The following is a 24322-nucleotide window of genomic DNA, read 5'->3' as shown; positions in this document are numbered from 1 at the left end:
ATCATAGGTGTAAACTCATGCCTGACTTCTTCTCCTCTCATACAGAAATCACTGCCTTTCCACATGAGGAACTCATTTTCAAACTAGTTCATAGGGTTTGATTTCTGTACCCCTCAACAGGGCTAACAAAACCTCCTGCCACTGGCATCCCCTCTCAAGCCTTAAGGTAATTTTCTTCTAGAAAGTACCACAGTTGCATGTTGCAATGGTTTATTAATATGCAGAGTCTCATCTTTGTGAAAAAAAGCACCACTTGCAAAAAGTAGGTTATGGTGCTGCAGCGAGCATCAGACAACACAACCCAGAGAAAGCAGTGCCAAGCACGGGCTGGGAATTCCTGCAGCCCTCCTGACCCCAGAGCTTGTGAGCCCTGAGCTGGGGGAGCTTCACCTCCCCACCGTGATAAGCACCAGCACTGAACTTTGTGATTCCAAGACAGGGTTTTCCTGTGATGGATTTTTTTCAAGGACAAATGCGGCTTAGCAAACTCTCTGTAAGCTCATTTCCCCCCTAAATTAATAACTTTGGAATTCTTTCTGATATTCAAAGCAGATGGGAGAACCCAAGAGGCCACTCTGAGGGTCTGTCAACTCCAGCTACTGGAAGACACAAGGAGACTCTGCCTGGCTGCAAAAACTTAAAGATCTGCTGATACTAAAATTTCCCTCTGCACTTCCCCAGTATGATTCAAATTGTTCCTGTCTTGCTGTCTGACTTTTAAATCTTCTTGGTTTGGACCAAATCAGTTTGGACGGCAGGCTTGGAAAAATGTGTCATTTACCACTAAGTTTCAGGTAAACCTCAAAAAGTAGCAACACCAGAAAAAATAGGCTTCTCTCCCAAAGAAAACAACAACACAGTGGTCTAAACTATCCGTAAGTCAGAAATGCCCCTAGAAAGAAAATAAAGCTTCCTCAAAAACAAGCTTCCTCAAATCTGACAAAGGACTTGAATTAGAAGCTTAGAAGGCAGAGGCTATTCAGAAAAATCTGAATGATCTCACCCTGTAGAGAAAAATCTGAATAATCTTCATCTCACCCTGTACCCTGTATCAGCTTTTATACTGCTTTACATTAACCATGTTATCTTCTTATCTTAAATTGGCATTTAAAAAATTTTCTCCCATTTTTGTTAGTCAGCTGGAACATTTAAACCATAAAGGAACATGAATTGAGATACTTTCTTCAGGAGATCAATTTCAGATACATGGGACACAAACTTAGTGGCCATTAACTCAACCATATCTGAACAGATAAAGCAACATGCAAATCAGCAACTAGCCATAGAGGTTTTTAACCAAATATCTAACAGCAACATAGAAAATTTATCCTGGAATTTGTCACCCATGTCTAAAAGCTGGATATTTCCCTAATATATAGAATTTTTGGATATTTTAAACTTTATGCATAATTGTAAGCTTTCTCATAAAAAGGGATTTTTTCACATTTCTTAGTCATGTGTATATATTAAAAAAAATCAATTTCAATGCTGCACTCTTCTGTTCCAGGTTATTTTCTTTTAAATACCATAAATCACAGGATGAAACCATCTTCCTGCTGATTGCAATATGGGATTTGTCACTGCCTTTCACTGTCAGTATTTCACATCCCACGCTCAAAAACAATGATTCATTAAATAGTTGTGCTGGTGTAATTACTTTGATTATCTTAAACAGCATCAACTTCCCAGAAGGAGGTCACAGAAAATTGGGTACATAACTGATAAAATTACAATTTAACCAGCTTCAGAACTACGCTGAGCCCAAACACTTGAAAAATGCAGTTGCCTAATGTGGCTCGGTAGTTCTGGAAATATCAAATTATTGAGGAAACAGGTTGAGAGCGGGAACAGCCCTCCAGTGTGATTCCAGTTGTGGTTACCAACACCCAACATCACCTCCCTCTTTCTGTGCAGCTATAAATGCTGTGTAACTGTGTTAAGGGATGTGCTGCTTCTATTCTAGAAACAACTCTGCCCTTTAACTTACGTTTTTAGTGGCGTCTTCTTCTTCTTGGCAGGTTTGTTCAGGCTGTCTCCTTCCGTTCCGTTCGTTTCGTTGGCACTGGCTGGTATCTCAAAGGAAGCTGGAGATTTGGAAGGCGAGCTGGCTAGCTTAGAAGAAGACTTGAAAGGGTCAATGGAGTCCTCACACATGTCCGGCTCGAAGCTGTACGTTTGTTGAGGCAGTTTGGGAGATTCCTGCATTTTTGTACTGGATGAGAAGGGGTTAAAATTGGGATCGTCCCACTTGTCGATATCAAAAGTGTAAGAGCCTTTCGTGATGGGGATTTCGTTTGGATCAGTGGGCGACTTGGTCGGGGTGGTTGGAGCATTGTCAAGCTTCTCCACCGCTTTTTTAGTCTTTGGCCTCCGTAGCGGCATTTTAGCACCAGGCTTTTTCCCTGCTTTTTTGGGAGGAGGAGCGCTCTCCTGCTGGTCTTCACTCCCCCCTTTCTCCTCAGAATAATCAAACTCCAGCCTCACCGCTTTGACGGGAGGGTCCTCCTGTCCCCCGGTGTCCGGCGGAGTCACCTCCAGAGCCTCGGGGGCCGTGGTTAGAGGTAGCGTTTTCCTGCTGGCAGGGGGAGAGTTCTGCACTTTGCTGCCTCCGGAGCTAAATGCACTAATCCCTTCGAAACGGTCCGGATCCGAAGGCTCGGATCCTTCAGGCACAGGCGGGGCCTCCTCTTTCTCAGCAGAGATTTTGGAAGGTTCAGTACATTCGGGCTTTGCTGAGTCAGCCTTCACCTCAGGTGCTTTGTCCTCACAAGCTGCTTGGCCAAGCTCAGGCGGTTCTTGTGGGGTTTCCTTCACCAGTGGAGCATCCAGAGGTTTTTTGGCCGACTGCTTCTTTTTTAAGGAAGCTGGTCTGGGTTTTTTCGTTCTCTTGAGGGTACTGGAAGCGCTGCTGGAACCAGTACCGTACACATCTGCTGATGGTGCTAATGTCTCACTGTTGCCAAGGTAAGATGCTCCATCAAAATCACTGGCCTGCAGGCTGAGAGACCGAGACAACGTGGATTTGGAAACTGGGACCGAATCCGTGGATTTTCTCCGGACATTTGCTTTGGGGTCACGATTCTTGGGCTCTGCAGAGCTCGGTCCTAAGGCATGGAGAGAATCGACCAGCTCAATGTTATCGAAGTCCAAGTTGTAGGTTCCACTGCTGGCTATGGGCTTGTCCTCGTCGAAGACAGTGGAGAAAGAATGGCAAGGGGGACGGAAGGGGCTCTCCTGAACCGGCTCAGTGTGTGACACATCGGTTACGGGTTCAGCTTCTGAACACAGTCCTGAGGGAGCAAACGGAAAAATCAGCGCACTTTAGAAGGTTTTATTATAATCTAATGTTACTGCAAGTAAAAGAAAAAGGCATTAAAATCATACGAATTGACTAAGCAAACCAAAGTGACGTTTCCAATATACGAACCAGATTAGGAGGAAGAACAGATCTGTTCTCCCCAGAGCAGGATTCAAGGCAAGTTTCACAAAAAGTATTTGCAATAGCCTCTAAAGCACCTCTTCTAAACTTTCACTTATGAAGATGGGTATTACCATCATACACTAAATATTGCAAATACCAGAAAAATTGCACATAAAGCACATTTTTACTCCCATTTTCTACTACTATGGAGAGTTCACACAATTGTGTCATAGCTCTTATGAAGTAAATCTTCTGTAAATTGACTGGTGTTTCAGTAACTACATGTTGACCTTAAGTTTTACTTCCCATGTGCTATTTTTACCACTTTACCCAGAGGAAAATGGCTTCCTCTCCACAACTCATCAGTGCTGCTTCTCTGCCCTAAGCAGTCAATAATTACAAGTTTATAATAAGACATCAATAATTGAGAACTTAATATGAAATAAATTATGGTAAAGGTAAAAAAAAAAAAAGGTCATTTAGAGAACTCCACAAATATTTTCAGTTGAAAAATCTTCCTTTAAAAAGCTAGAAAGCTCCCTACAGATTATTTAAACTAGGTTTTTCCAAGTGTAGTTCTAACTTGTTGATGATAAGAAAATTTTTTAGAGAGATTTATGTTAAAACTCTTAATCCAAGCAGCTTTCCACTGCAATTAAAGGTTTTTGTATTGAACAGAATTCTAAAAATTACTTACATAAGTTTCTTCACTTGGGATATAACAACTATTGGACAAAGTAGAAAAAGAATGAGTAACAAAAAATAAGAAAATAGAGAGGTAGAAAAGCATGAAGGTGATGGTCCTTGCTGCCTTCCAGCTCATTAAGTTGATTATGCAAATGTTTTACAAATCCTGCATATGGTTTGCTCCTGCTGTGACTGTACTAGTCTGACCTGAATGTACCACAGCCACCTCTGTCCCTGTGTGTCCCTGTGGGGTATCCCAGACCTGGGACAGCTCTCTCCAGCTCCCAGCTCAGGCTGGGCTGAGCCAGCTCTCACAGCTCTCACAGAGGAGCAAAATGCCCCCGTGTTTCCTGTTGAAGCAACACAGCCTTCTTCACATTGTCATCTTTTTTTAATTATGCAATTATAAAGAAAAATAGTCAAACAAAAATGAATGTTTTGCTCAGCCCTGAACGATTTCAGAGCCATTTCTGCTCATCCTTTTCATTCCAATCCTGACATGTTTTGCAGAATAACTCTCATTTTGCCCTGCTACATTCATTAACACTGTTCATAAAAGCAATACAGACAATCAATTATTATTTTAGTCAGAAGCTGTGAATGGATTGAGAAAAGGGAAAAAAAAATTTCCTTTGTTTCAGAAGAAATTCTGTGTCTGCACAGAGACTGCAAAGATTATTATTTATGGGTTTAGAGCACAGAAAAGGATTTAAGGGAATTGGACACATTTCCCAAAGTGGCACCATGTACTTCCAGAGACTGTCAAAGGGATGACAGCTGTGCCGTTTCTCTTTTAAGACTGTGAAAGTTCACTAGGATACATCAATTAAAATAATATTCTAATGTGTTTTTTTCTGCTAAATGAATGCTAATAGCGTGGCAGTACTTCAGAACAGTTTATTTTTCTCCTTAATCCCCACTGGTTTGGGCTTGGTTTCAGCCTGGCTGAGAGGTCATTAATTAGGCTGGTGCTCACTTCACTCACATCATTTGGTGACACTGATGGGAGTCCTGCTAAAGGGCACTCAGAGAGTGATACAGACCTCCAACATTAGCCTAATCTGTCCCCTTCACCCTGAAAGGAGAATGGAAGGCACTTCAGGAGAATACATCACAATAAACACTGGGATGCCAGTGGAGTACAAATGTAGGTCAGCATGAAATCAAAGTGGGATCTAACAAGGAATCATCTGCAGTTATGCACTGTTTTCATTCCAGCCTACCTCAAAGCCCTCAACAGCATTGAGGCTCTTGTTCAAAGTAGTTATAAGCATGCATTAAAACGAAGTAAAATAAAATAAAATAAACCATTGTCCTGCAGGACTTGGACTGTAAACAAGAGGCTGAGGTTTGGGATGCACCACCCAAAGGGAGCGAGCAAGGATTTGCAGCTACTCCCAGCAAAGCAGCATTGCAATTCTGTGTGCTGCACACAATGCAAGGCTTTAATCTTCTTTAACTGCTTATTTCACGACTTCCTCCTCATCAAATCCTTTCTAATCAAGAGTACAGATTTCTGCAGAGTGCTGCTCGATATTTTTATTGTTTCTTTATGAAACAAGATGTGAAACTGTCTCAGCAAACACGGCTCTTGGCAGAAGAGAAATGCTGCTGTCAGCCTCTTCTGGCTTTACGACAGGACTGCCTCACTCCTGGTAGCAGCAGAATTGCTGGAGCAGGAGGTGTAAATGGTACTCAAGGAGTTATTACTACACAGAGCCATGAAGACCAAACGTTCCTGACATTAACAGCCTATTCAGAGAGCTGTGACATTTGTCCTTTTACAGCACAAAATTAAGCCACTCAGTATCACTACAGTATTCTATTAAAATGCAGTTTGATTACAAAGGAACATACTACAACACCAGCTATGGGGTTTAAAGCAGGATTTACTTGCCCTAGAGAGAGAGCAGCACAACATTTTAAATCAGGTTTATGCCTTTTGTTGGCACTGAGTCACCCACAATTTATATTGGTAATAGCTACCCACAAGAAGATATTAAGTTTTATAAAGCACTCCAAGAAATAGCTGAGGAACTTACACTGCAATAAAAAGACAGGCAAGCTCCTCAAACCCCCAATTTCATTAATTAAAAAAGAAGGTCCAAGTTCTGCTCCTTCCACTGGGAAATTTCTCTGATTTCAGCCAAATTTTGACTGGATCAACTATGAAAAAAAAATCCCAAACTCAAACTTAACAACGTAAAACTCAGTTTTCTTGTATCCAGGTGATGAAACATAAATATTAGAGTTACATGGCACATTTAACACTTGGCATTTTCACCTAGCACCTGCTATGGAAGAACCAGAAGTTTCCAGAAAGTCACAGAATCACAGAATATGCTGAGTTGCAAGGAACCCAGAAAGATCACTGAAACCCAACTACAAGAATCCCACCCTGTGCTTGAGAACATTGAATAAAGTATTGTAAGAATGTGTGCATTAATAAACAAAACAAATTTCTTTTACTTTTTTACAGAAGTAGACAAGGCAAGGGGCTACTTTGCTGAAGCATCTCTAAAGCAGAGAGAACCCAAATAAATTGAAAATAGGCCTTAACATTGCTGAACTGGTAACAAAATGAAACACACTTCTGACAGGTCTAGCAATAACATTTAAACAGATGTAAAAAGCAAATATAGAAGAAATTGAGTATCAGTTCTGTTTTCTAGAGAAAAAGCAAACAAATGCAAACCTCTGGCAAAATGCATACAACATGCACCCAGTTACTATGTTATGAGGAAAAAAATGCCAAAAGCATATAGGAATTGGAATTGCCTTACACTAGAAATTTTGAAACATGGTTTATTTCAAGTTCCTTCTTGTTATGGAAACCCTTTGATGCCAGAAAATCAATTAGTACCACTTTTAAAGTGTTGTAAAAATACTTTTGTCATTTATTTTAAGATGTAGTCTAACATTGTATATAAAAGTTTCTTTTCAAATTTTCCATATCAGGCTTCAAGAGGAAAAGCAGTGAAGAAAAATGCTGTCCATACCAAAAATTTAGTTTGTTTTTGTCTGGACTACAATGTCTCTGTTGGAAAGCCTGACCTCGAATTTCCCTGGCACCAGAAGGACTCAAATATAGGTGCCCCATATCCTGATTGTTGGGCTGTGATGCAGACAGGGGACTCCAGCTTCACTTTCCCCTATGAATACAATCTGAATTCAGTCATCATCTGGGGAAGGCAGTAAGGATGACAGAAAGCTCCTAAGCAGGAATTCCTGGCCAAAACCAGAGTATTTGGGAGAATGGGCTTGGGGGACATTCTGGTGCTCAGATGGATGAAACAAGGGACAAGAGGACACTGCTATGGGAAGCTGAGGAGACAAGTAACAATAATTTAAAATAATGACAATAATAACTGCAATCTCAAATGCTCCAATTTGTCTTGAGATTATAACCCATGTTTCCCAGAATTATTTAGGGAGGAATGGAAGGGCTCATTGGTGGCACTTCCTGGGGCTCAGAGCTCAGGAGCTCTGTTGCTCCTCTTCCCCTCCAGACTTGCCCTCAGACTGACTCCCCTCCTCTGCTCTGCTGCTGATGGACCAGAGCCATGCAGCAGGTTTTACCCCACCAGGAGCTGGCACAAACCCAGCTCGAGTCCAGCTCAGTTCCCTTTCATCATATTTACTGAGAGACCACTGAAGTCAACCTAATTAAAAACCCTCCTCTTGCCTTTCCAGCAGTGGGGTCCAGCTGCTGTGCTAATGATATCATGCAACACAACTGCAGCCATCTGCATAAGTAATTATTGTCAGCTAAAGATGAAAGAATCCCATAAACACTTACTGTGCTTCCTCCTTCCACCCAAACACGCTCTGTCACCCACCCCATGCGAAGACAAAGCCATGTGGCTGCTGAGCCAGGAGCCCAGCAGGATGCTGCTGCCTCTCCCTCTCCCTGTGCCAGGCTCTCCAGCTGCCCATATTCCTCACTCCTTCTCTAGTGAAACCTGGTTTTTAGCTGTATGGTGCCATCTAGGAACTCTGCTTCAATGCCTCTGAGCCCTGAGGAAAGGATTCATTCTCTTTGTGTGCAGCCACATCCATAACTTAGGAAATAAATAAACTACAAGACACTCAAGCAGTTTATAAAGTACAAAATGTTTAACTTTTCACATTTCTAAACACCTAAACTATAGCCTTACTATTATTTATTTCTTCTAAAGATTTCCAAAACAAATGAACGCTTTGTGTTGCCCTCCTACATTTGGATTTTTTCTGCATTACGCATCTTATTCCTCTCCAATAAATTCCCCTGTTGTATAACTGTTGTGCATCATTCTGGATCACTGAACAGATCTCTGTCACTTAACTGCAACTTTCCTCCCATGGACAATCTGATTTGCAAATGAAGTGGTTTCCCCTCTGCCATCCAATGGCCTTCAATAAAGTTCACACTGGCTGTGAATGGCTATATTCAGTTTCCCATTTTTCTTCAGAAAGATCTGAAAAAGAAGGAGGGGGGAACTGGGATGGAAGGAGACAAGAATCATATGTGCCAGGGGAGCACACGTGTAACCAAGGGCTAGAAGATAATCTACTGCAGTAATTTAAAGCACACTCCAACCCTGTTCAGCATGTGTGTTCTTTTGTTCCCTGAGCACTTATTTTGTAATCATGGGATTGCCAAAGATTTAAAAAAAAGGAAAAAAGATGTAGAATGAGTAACTTTTGCTACAGAGATGAGGGAACTCTAACAGCAGAAAGGTTAAAGCACACGGGTACCTCAGTATTTACTTTTTATTTTGTGAAATCAGTTTGTAGAAAATCCTTGAAGCTTCTTAAAAACCTATCATAAATCAAAATCCTAAACAGCATTTCTTAATGCGTAACTCCCAGAAATACTGTAGGTGGCTTGAGACCTTTGGTGGGATGCTACAACTCTTTCCAAACACAATACAAGTGAACTTTAGAATGCTGGGAGAAATATTATCTGCATACAATTTAGCCAGGTGATCAAGATGACTTGGCTTTGCAATGGAAAAAAAGACAGCATAATGGGGAATTCAGTCTCAAGCTGTTCAGCTGTCATCTGACAGCCCAAACAAAGCTATTTTGGGCTAATAGCATGCTTTCTACTCCCTCATATTTCATTACTCAATCTGGAGAACAAAGAACACTTTTTGGGGGAAAGAATTTCTTTGGGTTCTAAACACAATTCTCCCTTTTTAAAGATTTCATTTTACCATTATGTACCAATTTTCACATATGTATACCATACATACATAGCCCTGTGCTCCTCCTATAAAATTGGTGTTTCTGTTCTAAAGGGCTTTTTGACCACCTCCTATTTCAGTAACACATTTGAAAATGGCATTTTGTTAATTGTTATAGTTAACAGTGCTCACACAGGTACCTGCATCTGCAACCTACATCTCCTTTCTCTACTCATCTGACTCTGTAAAGATCCTAGAAAAAGAAGCTTGGTTCAAAAGTTTTTTTTCTAGATGTCTCCTCCTTTCTTTAGTATTTTTCAAATGTTATGTACAGATTCCCCATTACTCCAGAAGGCAACAGGAGTTTTTCCTCTCTGCATGGGTAATTAACTAATATTCCAGAAGCCAATTTATTAGCATTAATTCCTTGCCAGTGCTTAGAGAAACAGCTCCCTGCATATTCACCTCCCCCAGTAACGTGTCCCACTCATTACCTGTATCTTCCACGGGCAGCTGAGGTTTTATTTCTTGCTCTGCTACGTCTGCAACAACTGCTGCTGCTGCTTCAGGGGGAGGCTGTGGAGGTGAAGGTGGTGCCTTGACAGGTGTAGTGGACTCCGGGGTCTCAAATGCTTCTTCAGAGTCAGAGCTCCTGGGGAAAACCAAAGCAGAGACTGGTGAGCACAGTGAGGATTCACATTTGCAGGTCAGGCTTGGCAGCGCTGGCACCTGAGCTGGTGGCACAGACCTCAGCTCTCAGGCTGCCTCTGCCTTTCCCAAAGGAGATGTGACATTCCACTATGGCTTCCAGAGCAGGATGGCATGGCTGTGGTTTTCTCCCTAGACAAGAATTTATGCCATTTGTGTTACAGAAGTGAACACACACTTGGAAACGAATCCATCCTGCAAAGCCTGCTTTGCAGTGTGAGGGTGGCTCAGCCACACAGACCAATACCCCTGTGCTACTCATTTGCACAAGCGTACCTAAATTAACTAAAAAATAATAAATAAAAAGACTCATCTGAAGAGAAATTCCTAGTTTCATTTCCAAACGCCAAACATAAAAAACAGCACCAAATTATTTTTGTGTGCTCTCAAGGGTAAGAGAGCAGACATGAAGGTATCTGAGGTGCAGCCAATTCCTATGCATCCTCCTCCTATGGAAATATTACATTTTATTTTCAGCAGAATTTTACCAGAGCCCTTTTCAAAGAGACCTTGTGACACAATGTAAAACAGCCTGTAAAATGCATGGAATCTTGGTATTATCAATAATCCTTCTGTGGCACTGTGTTCTCACAGGGACACAAAAACACAGGGACCACCATGGGTTGGTGCCAGCCCAGGAATGAGACAGCAGCACCCAAAATGGAGTCATTCAAGTGAGACACAAGCTTGAAAGGGAGCAACTCTACAAAATTATGAGTAACAAACATTAAGTGAAGATCTAAACCATTTAAAGACACACCACTTCTCTTAGAGGTGCACAGCCATAAGAAACTGTCCTTCTAGGTCTGGAAACTATAGATCATACTTAAAATGAGCCCAAGTGATAAACATTTAATCCTTTGTCTGGGAACAAGGAATGCAGAAACAATGGTGTCATATTCAATATGCACTGAACATATGTTCAGTACACATTCAATAAGTATTATTTCTGTTAGTCAGATGAAGCTTTGGACTGTTGGTCTGTAATGAAGTAAATCAAACACAGCAGTTTGCTGAAGTACAGGACTGATTTGTCTCTTCTCAGTGGTTCTGTGTTGCCATAAAATGAAAAACCATTTCATCCTCCAGAAGCACTCCACAAGCCAGCCCAAATCAAGGACCCCTCTCATTTTGCTCGAGTTAGAAGATAAATCTGAGCTGCCAGACTCTCTTTGGTTTCCTGAGACCCGTGATTATTTTAAGCAGCCCCATGTCAGGAGAAGTACAAATACAGCAGTTACATTCATTTCCCTAAATCTATCACAGCATAAAGCCTTAGGGCAGTTGGGGAAGAAGAGACCCCAGTGCCACTTCTGGCACCTCAAGGAGCACATTGGTCCCAATTTTCCCTTTCTTTCTTCTTTGCAGAATCCCAGAGAGAGCTCCAACACCATTAGGATGCACATCATGACCCTGTGCCAACCAAATCCTGGCTCATCACCCCTACTCCTGAAGAAAAAGAAATTCTACTAGGTTATAACTTTGGGTGTTTGGAGATTCCTTTTTTTCCTCCCCAAGTTTACACAGCTCAAAACCACTGTGTCTGGCTTTCCATTCTATCTGCTGTTGCAGCTCCTCAAAAACCCTTTATGCCACTTCTTTAATCATCCTCATTCCTCATGCCACAGAACAGTTAAACTGGAATAGGCACACTACATAATTTCAAATCATATCCTCTAAAGATGCATCATGTTTTAAGTTCTACATATTTTACATTTAAAGAACAGCTGCAAACAAAGAGCTTCTATAAATAAAGCTTCACAATAGGTATTTAACAGCAACAACAAAAAAGCTTTCTCCTCCCTCCATGGAGCTGGCTCAGGAAACTTTAAAGTTGAAGAATCAAAGAGAAACAGAGTTGTGTGATATTTTCCCAGTGTCATAAAAATAAACCCAGGAAGTTATCATCTAAACCAACAAAAGGAGAAGTAATTAATATCTCTCAGGCTTTCACATAGTTTTTCATTGTGCTACACTTAATTAATGTTTCACCCTTTACAATTTGAACTCAAAGTCTAGCTCTGTAACACTCAAACAAAAATGTTTAGACTCCTTTTTCCCAAACTGTCTGTACAGAACTTGTAACATATACAGTAACTGGAATGGAAAAAAAAACCCTCTTCATATCCTGATAAAAGGAGGATTTGTTAAACTGCCTTGATGGAACAGTTCTGTGTCCTCCTCAGTTAAATTATGGAGAAAATTTGTGCTTGTTTATCTACCTTTTAAAGGAGGTCCCTTTGTTTACTTGGTCTCTTCTTTGGATGAATTGGGCATAACCATTTAATTATATAGCAAATTTTAAGTAAATACTTGCTCTTTTTTGTTTACTGCATGAGTTTCCACTATGGAGAACCTCTTTGAGTCTGTAGACAAATAGCTGAGGTGCCTGAGCTCCAGAAAAGGGCCTTGTTTTGCCAATATTTAATAATTCCCAAAAGATTCTGCTGCAACACTCCTGATTTTCAGCTAGTACAATCAAGTAAAAACTGTCTTAACCATAACTCAAATCCTGGTGTGCTTGTTATGAGAAGCAGTTGTGCTCACAAAGAAAATTCTATTTAACAAAGAAACATGAAGGGAAGCTTAATACCAGAAAAAACCTTCTTTATCATGGCCTGGGATCTGGGCAAGGGCATAAAACCTGGAAGCAAATTCCAATACTATGCTCCAAAGTCAACATGCATCCTGGAAATACTAAATCTTGTGTTCAGTTTTCTTTAGTGAAAATATGGATGATGTCTCTCATGTGAGATATTCTTTTCAAGACTACAGTCCTACATTCAAACAGTAAGAAAAGATTTTCCCAGAACAACAGGATTTTCCGTGAAAAGGAAATTACCTATTTCAGCCAGTTCAATACACAACACATTTTCTCTGAGAAATTCAGGGAATACATGGAACAAAAAGAAATAATGATGCTGCTGTATAGCTCTTGGTGCAAAACAAAACTGTCAAATTGTGAAACACTCTGAGAGTCAGCACGAATTCAGAGCTGCACAAGGAGCAGCCACCACAGGTGCAGCTGTGGGAAGGCTCTCAGCAAAGGAAGAGCCATGTACCATCTAAATATGATTCTGAAGCTCCAGCCAAGGATGAAACAGTGTGAGCCTGCAGGACTTGTTTGTGGGGCACTGATGAAGTGGGAACTACAGGAAGGAGCCTGGGAAATAAGTGGCAGCTTACCTTCATAACATCATACATCTCTTCCCATTTGTATCCTTTGGATTATGTACGTAACAGGCGAAAAAATACAGACTGTGGAAATCACAAAACATTCTTTCACCCTGTCTCTTTCATGTCCCTCCTTGAAAGACAGTGGTAAACAGTAAATCTAACATATACAGATGGGGTCCCACAGCAGGGGAGAACAGGGAAATCCAAGAATCAGACTAGAAAAACCAAATCTGGCAACACCACATCAACTTGTGGAACCTGAGCACTCCCACTCTCATCTGGGAAGTCCAAGCTCTTGCTCAGCCTGTTACACAAATCTCTGGAGGAAATACTGAAGGTAGAACCAGGGTTGAACTCTCTTCCTCACCTCTGGCTGTGTAGAAACCCAGCCTTGTAAGTTACATTACCTTCTTCAATAAACCACAGGTTCTTACAATTTAAATCATCTCTGATTTTCAGAATGAAAAGTTGCCTTTTTGTCAGTGTAGCCTGAAAGCAAGACTAAGATTTCTTCATTCCTCTGCCTCTCCTTGCTGGCTGCCCTTGCCAGGCAGACACAGCCTCTGAAGTGAGTGAGGTCACCCCAGTTGCCACCCGGAAACTCAATATATTAAATTGAGTTTCATTAAAAAGTGGCTTACAACAGAGCCATGGCCTTGGGCTGTGGTGGGAACTCTGCCATCTGCCTTGGGTTCCTGCAATATTGACACTGCAGCAGCACAGCCAGCACCACCACACTCCCTGGTCTCATTTCACAGCAGGGAAACAGAATTTAAAAGAAACTTAAAAGCACGACTTTGACATGAGGACTGAGCTCAGCAGCATCACCTCCTATGGAGGTGCTCAAGGGAGCAAAACTGGAATTGGGATGTGCCAAGGGAGCTCCACGGGTTTTTGTAGGGTTACTTCATTTAATGTTAAATCTATATAGAATTTTTATTTAGTGTATCGCCTACTTTGGGAAAAAAGACAAACAAACATGCCTGACTAATTTATGGAGTGCTGATCTATTGATGTGCAATTGATGGAGAGGAAATGGGGGGTGATATTACGAATTCTGAAGCCAGGAGTTGGAGCTGCATTACTGAGAAGTGCTGCCCGTGTTGGGAGTGGGGAGAGGGAGATGGAGCCAAAGGAGCTGCTCTCCATCAGCCAGGGTTGTGGAACCACAGCTAACAAGAAGACTGGCTTCAGGAGAATCTGCTCCACAAAAGCGAAAGAGAGCAGCCTCTATTTCAATTTGTACATTCTTCTTCCAAACTTTGCACTTAGGAAGAAGTATGGTTTATTTCCCTAATTAGTGGAACTTGTCCTGGATTAATTGAGGTCTCCCCTACCTATCAGCAGTACTATTGACACCCTGCCAGCACTCCATGAACTCAGCCTTCTCCATGCTACTCAAAACACTCTGTTCACCAATTGTGTCTGCATTTTATTGATATGACAGCTTCATTTTCAGGGTGTATTCAGAAATAAGACATATTAAGGGGAAATAAACCAGGCAATCTCAACACACACAGAGCAACAAAACCAAACTGTGCTCCATTGCCACTCAAGAGGAGGAAAGCAAGGACTGCAAAGGTTTATTTGGATGTTTCCAGACTGCCCTCTGATTGTGTGTGACATCTGGAGGTGCACAGAGAAACTGAGGACTCAGAAGATGAGCAATTCCTCCCAGACCACTTTTAACAAATAGCAAGTCCTAGAATCTTTTCCTGAGGTACAGCTTGACTCCCTGAGGGGGAGGAGGCAGAAATGAGTATTTTCTCTTTTTTTTTCCCTCATCTCATCTTTAGATCCACATGTTCTTTAAAACTGGCTAGAGTTGCAGCTCAAGAGGAAAATGTCTGTCCAAGTACATCATTGCCTCTAGGAAATGTTCCACATTAAAGTCCTCTGCAGACCTGCTCCCAGAGCCTCAGGACTCAAACAAGGAATCTGCCACCAGGGGATCATCTCAGCTCCTGCACCAGGTCCTGGCAGGGACCCGAGGCAAACAGAGTCCAAGGCCATGGCATGAGGGACCCAAAAGAGCAAACACTGCAGTGCAAATGCAAAAGCATCATCTGTGGCAAGACTTAAAGGAAACCGATTCCATCAGGCCTGGCCCTCCAAAGCATTTGCAGCCGTTATATCATAAATTTAAGGTATAAATTTCACATGAGTATTTACTGAACAATTTATCATGCACTATGCGAGGAAACTCAATCAGAGAGAAAAGGAGAAAAAAACCCAACTTTTTAGATTGTTCAATTTAGTACTGAAGATTAATTTTGGCTTTCATTCTTGGTATCTCCCACTGGGAGATGAGCTGGAAATAAAAAGGAGGAATAAGTTCTGTAGTTTCACCTCCATCGATCATTTTCAGAGATGATCCTCATAAAGCCTGCATGAATAATTCAGGTGTGGTTTACTGATGAGCCCAGAACCAAGGATACAGGAGTGGCTGCATCCTTCTGAGGTTAAGCTGGTTGTGTATTACTTAAGCAGGCACTTTTACTGCAGTGGCAAGGGCCACACAGGCTGACAGATTTGGAAAGACACTCAGTAACTCCAAGCTTTAGAGTTTCTAAAGCCAGGGAGACAAGGCGCTCAGAGATATGCATTAATTTCAGTCAAAGCTTATTCACTGTAAAAATCTGATAAAATCCTTTCAGATTTCCAGGTGTCATTTTCAATGGTTAAACTGATTTTCTCTTTAAAATCCCCCAAACCCAAGTAAGCTACAGCTAAAAAAGAACACCAAGACAGGATGTTCCAGCAATACATCTCTACAGATGAAGATCAATCCTGCTTTCAACTCTACCTCTGAACTACTGCACACACACAGAATCATAAAATAAGTTTGGGTTGGAAGGGACCTTTGAGGTCCATTGAGTTCAATGCTCTTGGTCAGTTCAAGTCTGCCTTACCCACTCAGGCTGGGACCTTTAAACAGCATAACAACTTCTTGTTGTAAATGCATGCGGAGTCCAGAGGGGGGAAATGCTCATTACATTTCACATTTAAGAGCTTTTCCTTTTTGTTTCTATACAATTAAATAACTAACAATGTCTCATAATTCATCCTGTGGCATTACTTGTGGTCAGCTACACAAATATAATACAGAGACATATACAATCTTTACTCTTTTTTAATTTTTTTCTTCATACTCTTACAAACACAGCCCTGCATCATAATTCAAAAACATCAGGAGAGCCCAAATGGTAATTCCTTTCCTGGAGATCAAGTTACCACTTCAGGTCAGCAGCCATTAGCTGACCCAAGGGCCTACTCATGAGGACCAAGAATGTTCTACAGCTACAACAAAAGGTCATTTTCTTAATCCCAGCACTTTTTAGGATAATATCAAAGATGTGCCTGCTTTCTATGCTGTGATTTTTGCATAATATTTGCATACCCAGTGACTTCCAGCTAACATGACATTCCCCAATAATTAGCTTCTTTTAACATAATGATTGTTAGCTATTAGATGTTTTGAATATGAAATATCCCTACAGATTTTAAATTTTGATATTAAATTTGTACAGCAACCCACAGAAAACAGAGATGGAATGGTGGAGTTAATATTTGGTGTCTACCAAATGGAATTAGTCTACCTATCAAACCTAGCACCCATGGATCTGCTGAACACATGGTTTTAGAAAACAATGCAAATACATGTGGTGAGTGGCATAAACCTCACAAACGATCTTCCCTTTCTCTAATAAAACATACCTTTGGAATTATAGGGTGTCTCAAAAGAATTCAGTGCCCTCTCTGGGGCTTGGAGCAGATGCTCTCCAGAGGTCCCTTCCAACTCCAACCACTCTGATTCTCCGAAAACCTTTTGCCCAGAGCAGAGCAAAGCCAGAAACCTCAGCCCAGCCTGCTGAAAGATGGGTGCCACCTCAGGGACCATGGAAAGCCATCTGTGCTGCTGCCTCTGCCCCCTGGGAATGTTCTCAGAGCTGGATCTGATGCTTATATGGAGTCAGGAGCTGTGGGAGGTACCAACATGTCACTTACATGTCACCACACTCCATTTACAGAACAGTTCCTTCAGGGACACATTTCTGACCATTAACTATTAACGGACCTCTCTCACACTACTGTAGAGCAAAGTGACAAGATCACCCTTCCTAAGATTGAATAAATTCACAACAAACCCATACTGTGAGGAGACCAACCACAAAAGGGGTCACAAGAAGATGATGTTGGGAAGGAACAGATCACCAAGCTTTCCTTCAGCTTAAATCCTACTCCCACAGGCATGACATTATTGTCCCATAGAGACCATTATTACTGATGTGCACACACAGGATGAGAATAAAGCCTTGAGAATATAAAAAAATGATGTTTGGTACCTGCAAGGTGGACACAGGAAAACCACAGGGTACTGGTCTCTGAGGCTGTGCTCCAGTGATGTGCACAATGTCCCAGACCTCTGACCAGAAGTTCAGTGGGAATTCAGATTTCTAGTGCTGGGTCTGCACTGAGAAAGTGCATTACCTTACAGGGGAATCCTTCAGTCTGCTGGCTAGTGTGTATGGCACATGTACAGAGTATATATCATATATATCCCATGTGCACAAAAGGCAATCACACCTTGGGCAACTCACCTGCAACACTCCTGCCATATTCTACAGGTTCCTTCTTTGCAATGTCTGACCATCAAAACAAAGCCAAATTCCATCACAAGATTATTTCAGCTTAAACAATAATGCTGGGAAGTAATTTTAGTCCTACTTTATATAGGTCCTACATTTAAGTCCTACTTTATAGCCAGAAGTTCCCCATATTGCTTTAAATCATGTTAAATTTTTCATTTTCCTTTTATAACAGTCACCATTGCTGAGTAACCAGACCTCTTTTATTTTTACTTAAATATTGGATATGGTTCAATGAAAAGTACAACTCCGGCATCTCTAATCACAGCAATTTCAAATAACTTTATAGAAGAAATCCATGAACTGGGATGAGGTTAATTTCCTTGGTATCTTCATTCTTTATCCCACTGTCTTTCTGATGCATTAAGAACAATTAAGAACTAATTAAGAACAATATTGTGGAACAGAGAAAGTGAGGGCCATTTTTTAAAAACAGGTTTTTGTAAAATAACACAATCAAAGCTGGAAGGTTTAAACAGAAATCATGTTCTGCATTCAGAGTAATATTCCACAGAATCATCTGCAGTTCCTTCCTCAGCAAAGGCTTTCTGCTCAACCCAAGAGCAGGATAACATCACGTGTTCATTTTATGGCCTGAGCTATGAAGCAGCAGAGAAGCATCCTTTGCAATTCTCATTTAAAATGAGAATGCAATTCTCACTTAAAATGTCAAATAAATCCCATTCCACCAAAACGACAATTGCACAAGAGCTCACATTGACAGAGACGTGTGCAGAAAGCAGGGCAGGAGCTCCTCTCCAGAGGAAGATTTTAATATTATTTCAGCATAAATATTCCTACAGAAAACACAGCTCCCCAGAAAAATAACCACTATTACAACAAAGGTGGCCCTTCCAGCCCACAGGGATGTGTTGTGAGAGGCACAGGGTTGAATTTTGGGACACAAGGAGGAAGGTGACCCTGGTCAAACCCTCTGCTGCCCCAGAGCAGCTCAGCTGAGCTGTCAGTGACTGACACCAGGGTGGATTTGGTGTGAGTGGGTGAACATGGTCACACACTGCTGATCTGATGCCACTGAGTCACTTCTCAGCTCCTCCAGAAAGGGGCTTCCAAGCTGAAGTGCTGGGATAACTCAGTGTCTGAGCTCAGAGACAAAAATCTGCCTTTTCTTTTTTTACACAGGTGAGATAACACAAATAAAATAGCATGGCTTCCCCCTGCAGATCATTATGTGGGACTTCAGTAACAGAAAATAATACCTTGTGTGTTGTCCAAGCCACACAGATCAGTTTGGAAATGTGTCTTCTATAATAGATTGAAAAAGAAAACTATGAATACCTTAAACATTAATCACTTGCTATAAAAAGGCCCATTTTCCCTCACAGGATGGCCATATTTAGAGAACAGGATTATAACTGCAGTGAAGGAGAACTAAAAGGGCATAATCATATTAAAAATAATGTTGAATTTTGGGTTTTAGCCTATTGTCTTATAAGCAGTCATCCTACCATAACTGAAATGGGAAGAAGGAATTATTTTTTCCTGCTTTTTCTCTTTGTTTATTCAGCAATTTTGAGCACATTTTGTGCAGAAGCCAAATTCCCACTCCCCCAACAAAAGCCATTTCCTGCTTTCACACAGCAATGCTAGAGAAATGTCTCAAGCTGTGGGAAACCACATCTGAAGGAAAAAAGACTGCGGGATATAACATGGCACACTTACAGCAGCACTTCAATCTACTTAAATCATTTTTCTAACTGATTAGCAAGAAGTTCCCCATATTGCTTTAAATCATGTTAAATTTTTCCTTTTTATTGCTTTTCCTGAGATCTAGCAGGGTACGTTTTTCAACACCACTGATATAAATGAATAATAAAACAATCCCCCATCCTTCCTGGCCAGCCTGCTTTCTTTTTTACTGCTTTCAGCCTGAATAATGAAAATATCTACACCACAGAAACAGGACTCCGAATTGAAATTGTTTTTTAAATCCCTATTCTCTTCTCAGGCAGATGCTTTATTCTCTGAGGTACAACAGGAAAAAGCAATTTAATTAAAGGCACTCTTCTTCAGACATCACAACTGCAAATATACTAATATATCCCTAAATCACCAGAGGCTGCTGAATATTCAACCACAGAAATCTTTTAAGAAATATGCAGGCTACCCCAATATCAAAGGTGAAAAATACTTAAAACAAATATAACCAGTTAATACACTACAATCCCAGCCATTGATGCACTTTGCTCACCCTAGTGGGTTAGGGGTTGCTGTTTGAATCAGTGGTTGATGTTCAAATATTTAATACCCCCGGTAAGTATTTATTTTAGTCCCAAGGTGTAAAATTTTAATCCAGGAAACATCATTGTGCAAACTGTCCCCTCGTGAAGAAGCATCCTGCGCCTCTGGTACACAGCATCACCACTGGGAAACAGATCAATAATTCATCAGGAGCCAGAGCCACAGGTTGGGAATTGCTTTGTTTACGGCAACCACCTTTGAAATGCAACAACGTGGCCTTGCAGAGACACATCTCAGCTCTGCCACGCAGCTCCAGAGCAGGACCCAGGCACAAAACAGCGTGGATGAATGTGTGACACCTGCCATTCCTGGGGACCAGCCAACCCTGGGAGCATGGAGACCGCTGAAAACACCGGGATGTGAAACGGGCTGTGCTCCTGTTATGCCTCTGGATGGGCCCTTCCTTTCAGAAAGGAGACAAGGATTGCACGGGGGTGGAGAAGAGAGGCAGGGAGAACCTTCACTGAAAAGGAAATAGAGGAGAGACCCTCTGCCTTCAACCTGCTCCATATTCTGCCTTTTTGGCCGCTGCACAGCCTCCCTGCAGGACTTTGCAAGATCCTTTCTAACCCTTATTCCTCTACTCCAACACCTAAAGCAGTTGCATGGACAGAAACATGGCCAGCAAGTAGTAGGAACAAAGAACAAAAAATATATCTCCACCTCCACAACAAAATTTCTGCTTGGGCTCTACTCCTTCCATCTCCTGCCTGGGGTGGGTGAGATCCAGCTGCTGCTCCAGCTCAGTGCAGCTCTGGAGGGTTTCCCACTGCCTTCATTCACCTCTCCCACGGGCACACTTGGTGCTGCTGCAGCTCTCAGAGAAATCATCCCATCCTATCCCATCCTATCCCATCCATGCTGCAAGAACACCCGGCTCAGGACGCACCCACTCAGCACCACAGCGTGATGGAAAGAGCAAACTCCTGATCTCCAGTGGCATTTCACCAGCTGCACTGCCCACAGCTCAGCCAGGTGAGGAGAACCTGAAAATTCCCTTCCCAAGCTCCCACTTTGTTCCTGCACTGGGAACTCAGACAAAGGGATCTGAATTCCCTGCTCATCTTTCCTTCAGCAACCAAACTCTTTTCCTGGCACAAATGCTGGACTCGTTTCTAAGGACAGAAATGGGCTGTTATTAGCAAGACCAATAAATGCAAGTTTTTATGCTGAAGGAAATCAAAGCTCTAAAAGAGCTGTCCCCTGTGTAAGATACAACCTAGTTTACATTAAGCCCTACAAAAAAAAGCTGCTTCTGTTTAGGAAAACTGTATTGTGTAAACTTGGACATAAATCTAAGGATTCCAATTAATCAAAATCAAATAAGCTTAAAAGGGAAAGACACAGATTTTCTCAAAATGTACGTATTTGCACCAACAGAACCAACAGCCCCAGTTCTTCCTCTCAAAGAGGCTTCCCAAGCATCCATTCATCCCCTGAATTACTCCCTGCAGTAGAGGCAGAGGAGCTGTAGCAAAAAATACTGCAGGGCAGCAACAAACAAGAAACAGAGCTCCACAGTTGCACCGAGGTCTGTCTCAGACATATCCACAGTTGCTTCAACCAAAATTCAGTTCATGTCCAAGCTCCAGTTTGGTTTCCAGAGCCAAGAAAGGATCTCATCATCTTATCTAGTGTCACCATCAATGAAGGCTCTCAGGCCAAAACCCGCCTTACAAGAAAATTTAAGACTGTAGCGGAAAAAGAAAACTAATTCAATTTTTTCCCCATTAACCTGGCTCTAATGGGAATACAAAACATGATATCCATAGCCTGCTACTAAATTCAGATGGTTGCTTAAGAGCATTTAAGGATCTGAAGAGAAATTACCCTTCTCTTTTCTTTGCCTTTTCCATAGTAAAAAATACATTTGCTTGTTTGCTTCTTACAGCAAACCCGCCCACTTTCTCCAAGAGAATGCAAACTGCATTGAATTTCTAGCTGTAATTACAACTCTGCCTCTTGCCACTCAAAAGCTTGTTTACCTGAACTACATAAGAAGCTTGGTACGTAGCTAAATCCTTACAAAGCATCAGAGATGGATAAGGCAATGGTATCCATAAGACATAGCAAATAAAAAAAGTATAGGTGTATGGTCTTAAAACAAAGGAAATGTACTTGTAAGAGCTAGAACTGCTTTTCTGGGTGCTGTAATCATGGCAGAGAAACATTAAAAGCACCCAGATTATTGCCTCTTGAAACACGCAGCACTGAAAAGCATCTTTGATTTAAATCTAACCATCAGATCCTCTGACTGCTGGGTCAAGGCAAGCAAAAAGCAAAAAAAAAGCAAACACAGCAAAGGAAACAGCTCTGCTGGTAAATGACAGCCACAATGCATGTGCAGGAAATGCCTTTTCATTCATGTTTTTACCACCTCACATCAGTTTTTATTTTCCAATTTGCCTGCATGTCATAATACAAAATAGATGACAGCAGCTCCATTACACATGGCACAGGGCACCCCACTCTGTATGGAGAGCTTTAGAGCACACATGGCTTTGCCAGACGTGTGCTGTGCCTTGTTAATAGAGGGCTGAGGGAGGCTGGGGTCTTTTCATTTTATTTTCAAGGCTAAACGTGACCTGCCTACTTCCAGTGACAGAAGAAGTGGTTGATGTAACCACCTCTCATATCAAAGGAAGCACTGTCATTGACTTCAGAGATGAGATCTTTTGGGCTCAAATAAGGGAGGCTGGAATGAAAGACAGGGAAGCTTGACAGAAGAATCTCCTCGTTACTTCTGGTACATCTTAAGTAAAACATCCCCATGGCTTCCAGCAATTCACCCTATTTAACAGACAAACCCAGCAGATAGAGCATCCTCTAATTACTGATGGGGATGCTCACTGAAGGCTGTCAGTAAGAGGAAGAAGAAAACATCTTTATGTTTCTTTGTAATAAACTGACAATAGGCTGAACTGTCTGTCAAGGGATTAACTCAGACTAAAGATCAATTCAGTAACAGCAGCCTCCCCCTCCTTCCAAGACCAAATTTCTTTCAATATTTTAAAATTTTATATATGTGTATATACCCCACTCTTCCACGTATATATATTTATTTTACCATTTTCCAATGTATGAGCATATAGTACAGTGCAAATATTTCACCAGACTGATTTCTTTAAAACTTTTAAGAACCACACAATGGATTCTTCCAGGTTTGAAAGATAGAAAAAAAAAAAAAGTGGTGGCAAACAAGAGCTGTTTTTTACACAAATGGAGCAGTAACTTTTATAAATACATGTGTATGCAGACGCTTACACAAAGAAAACTGCTCACATCTCCTGTGCAGAGGGCTGAGACTATCCAGTTTAAATTTTTCCAGTAGCCAACAAACAAAAGAAAAGACCACACAGCAGAAGAAATATTGAAAACCAACCCACCAGGACACCAGCATCTTGGCCTGCTACCAATGATCAGTGACATTCAATTTCTTTCTTGGAGCCTGCTCCAGCTCCCTCTGAAGTCAGTGGGCATTTCACTATCAACTTCAGTGGGAGCTGGCTCAGGCTTCGGTCATTTTCCTCTTGGATTGGCGAGGGATGCAAACGTTAAGAGACGCAGCACATAAAGCTCCCGATGGGAGGAAATAACACATCAGCATCCCTTTGGCTGATCAAGAAATGGGCACTGAATGTAAATCCTGCCCAGTTGCTGCAATGACAGCAACCATAACGCAACCAGAAAAGCAAGGTGTGGTTCATGCTCAGGAGAAACCCTTTCCCCTTAAAAAAAAAACCAAAAAAAACCAAACTATTCAGGGATGACAGATGCCTAAGAGCTCTCAGCATTTAAAACCTTAGCAACGTTTCCAGTTTGCTAATACTTAAAAAACATTGCCAAGAGGTAGAAATATACTGCTTTAACAAATAAAAGCACTGAAGATGAAGGTGGTAACATTTGGCAAGCTGATTTCAGCTCACACCCTGAGCAGGGCAGCACTGGCAGGTCAGACAGCTCCCACAAGGACGCTGCCACCAGATGTGTGTGTGCACCCAACAGATCCGTGCACACTGAGCATCATCTCACTGCCACTGGCTTTTATTTCAGCAGAGCCCACCCCTATTATCTGATGGAAACGTGTCCCTGATCGTGGCCACCAGGGTGCCTGCTGCGACTTGCAAAGCACATGGCAGCAGCGAGGTCTGAGCCACCCCACTTTCATCTGCAGTTAACTTTTATTGTCAGGGCTTCCCTTGGGCTTTCCCTTTTTTATCATTCCAAATTGACTTCTCTTTTTTCTTTAA

At 41.7% G+C, this 24322-nt stretch overlaps 1 protein-coding gene across 16 annotated transcripts in view; it reads right to left on the bottom strand.

Annotated features, from left to right (window-relative positions):
- Window positions 1-24322, bottom strand: part of TACC2 (transforming acidic coiled-coil containing protein 2) — a 125852-nt gene that overhangs the window by 28629 nt on the left and 72901 nt on the right. For all 16 annotated transcript variants that reach the window (XM_021529303.4, XM_031505294.3, XM_077784730.2 and 13 more), the window contains 2 exons: window positions 9771-9928; window positions 1988-3290 (listed from right to left, as the gene is read on the bottom strand). In XM_021529303.4, the coding sequence (XP_021384978.3) occupies window positions 1988-3290; window positions 9771-9928 (1461 nt within the window). The remainder of the gene's footprint in view (window positions 1-1987; window positions 3291-9770; window positions 9929-24322) is intronic.

This window comes from Lonchura striata, chromosome 6, assembly GCF_050655825.1.
Source record: "Lonchura striata isolate lonStrDom1 chromosome 6, ASM5065582v1, whole genome shotgun sequence".
Classification (NCBI taxonomy): domain Eukaryota; kingdom Metazoa; phylum Chordata; class Aves; order Passeriformes; family Estrildidae; genus Lonchura; species Lonchura striata.
Note: the sequence above shows the minus strand (reverse complement) of the source record. Positions and strands in the feature narration are given on the sequence as shown.